This window comes from Lycium barbarum, chromosome 7, assembly GCF_019175385.1.
Source record: "Lycium barbarum isolate Lr01 chromosome 7, ASM1917538v2, whole genome shotgun sequence".
Classification (NCBI taxonomy): Eukaryota; Viridiplantae; Streptophyta; class Magnoliopsida; order Solanales; family Solanaceae; genus Lycium; species Lycium barbarum.
The window spans coordinates 10,105,419-10,114,953 of NC_083343.1; the positions used below are offsets into that span (position 1 = coordinate 10,105,419).

General features: G+C 33.4%; 1 protein-coding gene across 1 annotated transcript; it reads left to right on the forward strand.

Annotated features, from left to right (window-relative positions):
- The first annotated feature begins 6,625 nt into the window (after positions 1–6,625).
- Positions 6,626–9,134, forward strand: LOC132603098 (RING-H2 finger protein ATL43). Its single transcript, XM_060315990.1, has one exon. It carries the CDS (start codon positions 7,278–7,280, stop codon positions 8,649–8,651), a length of 1,374 nt encoding a protein of 457 aa, XP_060171973.1. The 5' UTR covers positions 6,626–7,277; the 3' UTR covers positions 8,652–9,134.
- Positions 9,135–9,535: the final 401 nt, after the last annotated feature.

Here is a 9,535-nt window from a genome sequence, read left to right on the forward strand (position 1 = left end):
TTTCCTCTACTTCTATTGCAAATAACTGTCTTTTGTTCTTACACATATGGTTTGGACCAAACTTCTCATCACAGTTAAAACACAAGCCCTTGTCCCTTTTTTCTTCCATTTCAGTAGGACTGAGGTATTTGGTTTTATGGGAAGTTTTGGGTTGCTGGTTAGGTGGATGGGAATTTCTTAGATTCTTTAGATTGTATTGGTGGTTTGAATAAGAATGGGTTGGGGGTTGTGAGTATTGGTGGCTTGGGTAAGGAGAAGTAGAAGGTTGTGAGTAGGTAGAATACCTCCCACTAGGTCTGGAGAAAGAAGGGATATAATTTGTGAATGGTTGGTTGAGATTTAAGATTTGTTCTTGGATTTTAGCAAGGTTAATGGTTTTCTACGAAGTTCTAGGGCTAAGCATTTTAACTGTTAGACCAATTTCCTTTTTTAATCCCCTAAGAAAGCAACTGACCACATATTCTTCTGATAATTCCACTCTAGTAAGTAGTTCGTCAAACTAATCAACATAATCTTGGACAGAGGATACTTGATGCAGATCCTTGAGATCACCCATAGGGTCATCATAGAGTTCAGTCCCAAATCTTGCATAGAGGCTACTCACATATTCACCCCAGCTTGGCCATTCTCGAGTGATCCTGCTCTTCATGAAAACCTGATGCCATTGTAATGCTTTACCCTCTAACTTACATGATGTCAGTTTCACCCTTGCAGTTTTTGGGGTTTCATCCACATCAAAAAATTGCTTACATTTGTAAACCTAATCTCTCAATCCAGTCCCATCAAATTTGGGAAATTCGACTTGATATGCATGAGTTGGCAACTGGTATTCGTCATTTCTTCCTATTATTTCTTTTTTTTTTTTCACGCCTCACTCCATTAGCCATTGGAATTTGAACTTCGGGTTGCCCATTTCCCATGCCAGCCACGATTAATCTCTTTATCTCATCGACTGCTTGTGCCACTTTCTCATCAACTATCCATCGTAATTCCTCTACAGAATCAGTAACTCCTTCCAATGACCCTAGAAGATTATCAACATCTCTTCGTAGCTCATGAATCCTTGTGTTAGGCTCTCCCATGGAGTCTTTTCATAGGTCCGAGAAGGGACTGCTCAGATACCAATGTTACAATCCCATAGATTAAGAAAGGAAAAAAGGAAGAAATATCCTAAGGAACTAAGCAATTTAGCTCCTGAACAAATACTTTGAGAAGAGGAAAATATAACTGTACAAAAAAGAATTCTGATTTTGATTAACTATTCAAAAGGTGGCTTACAATTGCCAATTGATCCTCTCTATATACAATTCAACTACTTGAAAAGGGAGGGAAAAGTTGTTATTTAACTAACTTCCTGAACTGTCACGTGAACAACATGTGACTAGGCTAACAACTTCTAACGGATTTAGCTAATTTCTAATGACCCTTAACCACCACTCAGCTCCACTTGCTAATTACAACTATCTTGGATTCTTGATCATAACATTTTGATTCGAACATTGTGTCTGGTCCGAACTCTCAATTCTAGTAAATTCCTCCAATCTTGTACTTGTTCATGGGAGGCTCAATAAGATTCGTGACCTAAAGCCAACTTTAACGGGAGACTTTATTTTTTTTTCTTAATATTCTTTAACGGAAACAATAACCTATAAATCTATTATAAGTTAAAATTAGGTCTCATCCTACCTTAATTCGAGATCTTAGGTTCGAGCCTAAGAATAAAATCTTGTTACAAAACGCTTCACCTCTTTAAGTGGCTTTGCGTGTCTTGAAATCAAATTAATCAGAAAATTCAATACAGATATCAAACACCGAATGAAAAAAATTAGGGGCCTAGCATCGATTAAAAAAAGGTTTTCACTAGCCCTTTCCGCTTAAAGTCTTTATTGAAGTAACTGCCTGCCCGAAAGTCGTGAGAAAATATTTTGGAAGAAAAAATATAAGCGGGGCTGAAGGTGTACGAACACTGCAAAGACTTAAGTTATCTTAAGTTATACAAAATGTAATGTAGATTGTACTATAAACGTGGGCCTTTCTCATTTGTGATCAAATTTCCTTAGCATTCTCGTATTACTTTACTCACCTCATAATAAGTGTCACCTTATCAAAAAAATACATATTAAAAAATCATAATGCAATGTGAAGTTTACGAAATTATTCCTATATAATAAAAATAAATTATTTTTTGCTCTTGATTAGAACATGCACAAGTGATAAAACCTTTTGGCATTGAAAAATCCAACAATACCAAGTTACTTTTTAGCTTCTCCAATCATCATTTAGATGTTACTTTAACTTGTCACTTTTTGTCTAAGGGTTAGAATTGAAAAAATTAGCAAATGTATGTATTGATTTTCTAACGTGACACTTATTATGGGACAAAATCTTTTGGTTATGATGACACTTATTATGAGACGGAGGGAGTATTAGGCTATATAACTAGGGGTGTTCATGGGTCGGTTTGGGTCGGTTTTGGGCTAAAACCAAAACCAAACCAATCTAGCCGGTTTTTAAAATTATTAAAACCAAACCAAACCAAATATAATGCATATCCATCTGTTTGGCTGAGTCGGTTTTCCCATCTTTTTAAAAACTAACGGTATTTCTCTTTTTCATGATTTTCTTACAATTAAGAGAGAATTTTCTATCTTTTTCCAACTTATAATTCGTTATTACCCTTTTATTGTGGTAGCTATAGTTTTCTTGCATTATGGAGAAAATATCTTAGCATTTATGATTTTAATTAAGTGGATAAAGTTTATATGAAACATAAAATATAAATTTAGGTAAATCTCATAGTTATTTCTTTGAATAAATAAATTCGTGGATTCTTTTTATTAAAAAAATGGGATTAAGATATAAAGATCATTAGGCTATTAGAGATAAATAAAATTTTGCTTAAAAAGTATATAAATTATTTAAAAGTATTTATAAATATTAATATATTATACATATATATATAATTACAAAAATTATGTATAAAATTTGTCGGTTCGGTTTGCTTTTAGTAAAACCAAAACTAAACCAAATATTATCGGTTTTTTAAAATTTAAAATCAAACCAAACCAAACCAAACCCAACCCAAATGAATATCGATTTATTTAATCGATTTGATTCAATTTTTGGCTTGAATCGATTTTTAAGCAAACCGCGAACATGCCTAGCTATAAGCATAACATTGCTTCTGAATTCTGAAACACGTGTACTTCAAATATTTCTAATTAGTTTTGCTAATTGCTGATACAACTTCAAATTTCAAATTCAAAAATCCCCAAATTTTCACACAAAGCAGTTCATATTTCATACCACTTTTATATACTTCCTCCGTTTCAATTTATGTGAACCTTTTCGGAATACGAGGGCCAAACTTTATAACTTTGACTACAAATTTTGATATAGATTTTTTAAGTTTGTAAAAATAAAATTTATATATTTAGAAACTACATAAAAAGTACTATATAAGTCATGATAATTTATAAATCAAATAATTTAGATAAAATTTAAGAAAAATGTGATCAAAAAATCACCTCGTAGACTCTCAAATTGAAACAGAGGGAGTGTGACTTTATTTTAGAATCCAACAAGTAGTGTACGAAATCTGCATCACCATATTGCACAAAAGGCAATGTAAGTAGTACTGTAATCACAAAGTTGGTGTACGGACAGGATGACACGTGTTCAACTTTATATGTACTTATGACCTATGTTGTTCGGACTCTTCAAAAATTTTGACGGTTGCATATCGGATACTCCAAAGGTAAAGTATTTTTTGCAGAATTCATCACGGATGCGGTAAAATTTTGAAGAATCCGAGCAATATAGCTGTGGCCTGTGGACACTTAGACTTCTAGTTCTTTTACTGTGATTATTCAGTAATGGTTACCTTTTGAATTGGGGCCTATACACAGTGAACATTTTGGCTATAAAAAGCTTAGCCTCAAATTGAATTTATTGTAGTTAGTTGGGGTCTCTAGTTAGTTCCTGTACTACTCACTATAGTAGAACACGGCTGTTCATCAAAAGGTACGTCCTCCTCTGTACAATAATTTCAACACATATGAGTATTATTTACCACGTGAGAGATAAGGTGATACAATTGAAATCCATTTCCTTTTAAAAAAATGGGGAAAGATTCAAAAATATTCTTAAATTATACGAAATTGAACAAATATGTCCTCTGTTAGTAGTTTAGTCTAGAAAAACTCTTAAACTATGCAAATTGAACAAAAAATGCCCCTATTGTTTTTTTGTTTGTTTTCCACACCCGGTGTCCGGTATCCGCATTGGGGCCCGACTAAATTCGATTCGTGTCGGGTAGTCCCACATTGGGGGGCAAAGCACTCTCTAATAACGATGATTTCGTAGCCAAGGGGGCTCGAACTCGAGACCTCTTGGTTAAGAATGGAGTAGTATCAACTACTACACCACAACCCTCGTTGGTGCCCCTAACTTAATTTGGTCAAAAATATTCTTTTCTTTTTAAACACAATTTTTTAATGATTATATTGTTGTTTCTTTTCTTTTAAAATTCCTTTAACTAATAAAAAGTGGGAAATGATTTTTCTTCTTCTTAATCTCGTTTTATCAATTAAAATAAAATGACCCCATGTACTTTTTTAACTGATAATATAAGTAATATATAAGATCATAGTAACCACATCAATAATTTTCATTTAGATAACGATAAAATTCTTTTTCCTAATAAAATAGAAAATATTTTTATTTCTTAATATTTTTCGAATTGAAGTAGGATAAGCATTTGGTGATATAATCCTTGGATCTAACAGTAAAACGAAAAATTCTCAACAATAACTCCATCGACGAAATCTTAAAGATATTTTGTGCTTTGAAGCCATGTAATAAATTTTCATGTTTTATGACATTATGATTGTTGTATTTTAACTTTAAAACCAAGAATTATATCACCAAATGCTAATCGTACTTCAAAAAGATTAAGAAATAAAAATATTTCATTTTATTAGGAAAAGAATTATGTCGATATCTAAACAAAACTAGTAATGAGGTTACTATGATCTTATATATATGACCTATATTATCATTAAAAAATGTGTTTAAAAAGAAAATAAATGATATGATTATTAGGAATGGGAGTTTTGACCCAATTAAGTAATAATAGGGGTATCTTTGTTCAATTTCGCATAGTTTAAGGACATTTTTGGACCAAACTATTACGGAAGGCATTTTTATACAATTTTGCGTAGTTTATGAGCATTTTTTTTACCCTTTTCAGTAAAAAAATAGAGCTATAATTATTTGTTTTGAATTTTTAAAAATTAGTTTATTCATTATGAATAAATTATTTACTCCCTATGTCCCGAAAAGATTGTCTTAATTTGACTTGACACAGAGGTTAAGAAATAAAAGAAAACTTTTGAAATGTTTGACCAAACAAGCCTTAGATATTGTGTGACTGTAAATCATCTCATAAAGTTAAATTATTTTTAAATATATAAATATACCAATCTTTTTGAAATTAACTAATAAGAAAAGTAAGACAATTTTTTTTTAGACCGGAAGAAGTATATTTTAAGTGAATTTTTAATGTGAATACTAAATTCTACCAAAACCGTAAGTAGAAGTAATTCCTTTCCAGCTTTAGGTAAAGGTCTATAATTTGAGCTTGAAACAAAAAACATATTGGTGGAAGCACATAGAATTAGAGCCCATTAATCAGTTTTCCACCTTTTAATTGAAAAATAGTCTCTATCACGGAATTTTAAATTACACGTACAAACTTCATGGCTATGTCCTGAAAATAATATCTTGAAATTTCATAGCAGTAACTATTTTTCAATAACAAAGGTTGTAATTTAGTTATTGTGAATATTGCCCGAACACTTTGCTCTCCGTAATGAGCTTATATAGAGCGATTTCAATTTCTTTTTATAATCGCGGTGTTCGAGCTAACTTGCACTCAGGGGCGGAGCTAGCTCATGGAGTGTTGGTTCGATCGAACCCAGTAGCTTTGGTTCAAACCTCATAGTTGTATTAAAAAATTCATTGAACATATAGAAATAGTACTTTAGAACCCCGTATTTTTAAAAACTAAAATTCTGAACCCATAAACGTCAAATCTAGCTCCGCCTCTGCTTGCACTCGCCTTGACTTAATTTCACAGGATACTGTCACCTCCTATCAGTAACAAACATTAGGTAGTCCACCAAGGCTAAGACGGATCGGAAGAAATCTCCTAACTAGTGTTTGTTTTTTCTTTATTGAAATTTGAATTTGAGATCTTATGTGGTACTCCATCTAGTACCCATTTCAGTGTTCACTAAACCACATCTTTGACGACACGAATTCAAATTAATCGAAAGAATATCAAAGGATTAAATATCTTTCTATTTTTTATTTTATATAAAAAGAAAAGAAAAAAAAAGTATAACTAGATGACACCAACCAACCATGTGTCACAAATTTGGTTACTACACAGTGCTTCAGTTACGGTTTCTCAGTTGTGGCTCTGCTTTCCCGTGATCATATTCATTTATCAATCAACATCTTCTTTTTTCTCTTCCTTCTTCAACCCTTTTTTCTCTTTCTATCTGTTTAATTGCCTAATCATGTGACCATTAACATTAATTTATTCAAACACACCATGATAATATCTTGAAGTTTCATCAGTAGAATTTAAAATTTCATAACAGCAATTACTTTTCAATAATAGGGGTTGGAATTTAGTAATTGTGAATATTGTCCAAATGCTTTGCTCTCTGTAATGAGCAAATTCAAATTCTTTTTATAATCGTGATGTTAGGGAAATCTCCTAGCTAGTTCATCAATCAACATCATCTTCTTCTTTAACCTTTTTCTTCTCTCTTTCTTTCTACCTGTTTAATTGCCTAATCATGTGGCGATTAACATTAATTTATTCACAAACAAACCAATTATTCTTCATTCCTTTCCCATTAATTAAGATTACTAAAGTTCCTCCTACTTGTTCTTGTTTTTTCTTCCTTTAGTTATAAACAAACAATTTAATGTGCTTTTAATGTACCTTTGTCTCCCCACCTTCCCTCAATTTCTGCATTTCCAGTTTTTTTTTGGGTTAACAATACTCCTACTTTTAATCCCTCTTTGTCTTGTCTTTCTTGTATTTTTCCCTTCCAATTTCATTCTTTAATTTTTCACTAAACCCCATCTCCTTAAACCCACTATATATTCAAACAATTCTTTAAAAATAATAAAAAAAAAGAAATCTTTTTCAATCATTACACTTCTTTTCTTCTCATCAGAGCAAAAAAAAAAAAAAAAAAATGAGCATTGAAATCAATGTTCATTTTCTTTTGCCTTCTCTCTTGATCACTTTCTTGATTACTTCTATAACTACATCTTCTGCACAAATTGTTCAAACTCCATCGCCATTTACACCATTATTACCAGACCCACCACCACCACCGCCGCCACCCAGAGAATCGCCATTTCGACCTAGCATAGCAATAGTAGTAGCCATTCTCACAACAATTTTCTCCATCACATTTTTGTTACTTTTATACGCAAAACACTGTAAACGAGGTCCTTTCGGAACTGCCACCACCACTACCGGACTTGTACCGTCATCGAGTTTCAGGAAAAACTCTGGCATTGACAGGACGGTGATTGAGTCTCTGCCAGTTTTCCGATTCGGATCTCTTAGGGGGCCTAAAGCAGATGCTTTAGAATGCGCTGTTTGCTTGAACAAATTCGAACCGAGTGAGATTCTTCGGTTATTACCCAAATGCAAACACGCATTTCATGTTGAGTGTGTAGATACTTGGCTTGATGCTCATTCTACTTGTCCACTTTGTCGTTACCAAGTTCATCCTGAAGATATTCTTCTTATCTCACATGAAAATAATGGTCCCCAGTTGGAAAGAAAATCAAATTCCAATTCCATTTCGTCGGTTCCATCATCCCCGGCCAAAGAAAAAAATCGGATTCATTCGTCGTCGGGAAGACACTCTTCTGCCGGCGAAAGAGGAACAGGTACTTCTTCGTTGCATATAATCGTGGAAACTCCAAAACAGGAAGAACAACAAACGTGGTCGTTTTCGAACAAGAGAATGTCATTGGACAGTTGGAATTTTTACAGGAAAAAATGCAAGTCCGCTAATTCCATGTCAGCAGCACGCTGCACAAAGCATCCAGCGTTAACAGGTTATAGAGAAGGGCCCGCTAATTCCACATTATTAACAAGGAAAGACGGAATGCTATTAAGCAAAAAAAAGGAGGCAGCGCAAGAGGCAGAGGAAAGGCGGCTGGAGCACCGGATAATAATATCGGGTGAAAATGAGCCGCAGGAGGCTGCCACGTCGGCAAGTGGGGCCCAGTATAGGTGGAGTGATGTGGAGGCATGTGATATGTTGTATTTGCGGTCAGAGATGATATTATTAAGTGAGAGCCGTAGGTATTCGGGGTCGAGGAAAAGGAAGGGGGAGATTGTTGAGTGTGGCAGAAGAGTAATAAATGAGAGAAGCGTGTCGGAGATGACAGGGATGAGTAGGTTTAGGAGTAATAATAATAATGAAGAAGAGAGGGAAAGAGAAAGAGAAAGACAAAGGAATGGAGCAGTAACGAGGTGGTTGGCTTGGATTTCTCAATCACAAAATAATAAATCTGTGCCAGCGTCTTCTACTTGTGCAACTTGTTGAGGCATCTCTTTTCATGATGAGATGACTAGAATACAAAAAGAATGATGAAATCATATTGTAATAGTAGTAGTTTTGTACTTTAGTATGTAGAAAGTGAAGAATGGTACTTGGAAATAGATTTTTTTTTTTGTCGGGAGTTTTTTTTTTTTTTAATGGGCTCTTTGCAGCACGAATTTGAATTAATCAGATGGGTAATTTATTAGTTGGGTCGGACATTGAGGTTCTTCTATATTCTCTCCCTTTTGTTTTTCTTGAACGGGTCAAGCAAGTATAGGAAGAGTGAATCGTAGAATAGGGGGGAGTAATCCTTTTGAGTCGGAAGAGCAAGCAACTAAGGACAACATAGCTTTCGATTAAGCATTTGTGTGGGTTTAGCTCTGCTTTTTAAGAGCTCCAATAGATTGATTTGGGCGTGCTTGGATATAAAATAGCGCTTTTTTCTTTGATAGGTATAAAATACAAATTCAGATTAATCTGGTCAATAGATTTTGAATAGTAAAAAGTTGTTTGATTTAGAAAAAACTTATGCTCAGATTAGCAATAAGGATTACTATGAAGAGGTTAGGTATGTAGGAATTGTTATGCAGGGGTTGTTAGGCAGAGATTAGTAATATAGTGATTGTATTGTCGGATTATTTCTTGTTGAATGTCTAGTTTAATTTGATTTGTATTACAAATTAATATATAATGTATACTTTAAAACATTTGGATACATTTTGACAGAAAACAGTTTGTTCGCAGGTGTTTGCCCATTAAAACCAAATATTTTTCACTTCATTTGAAATTTTAAAGTTGGAGTTGAAGATAGAGTTGTATTTGATTATAGTTTTTTAAAAGAATATTTGATTGTATTGAAAGTGGAAAAAAAAAAGTGAAAACAAGGT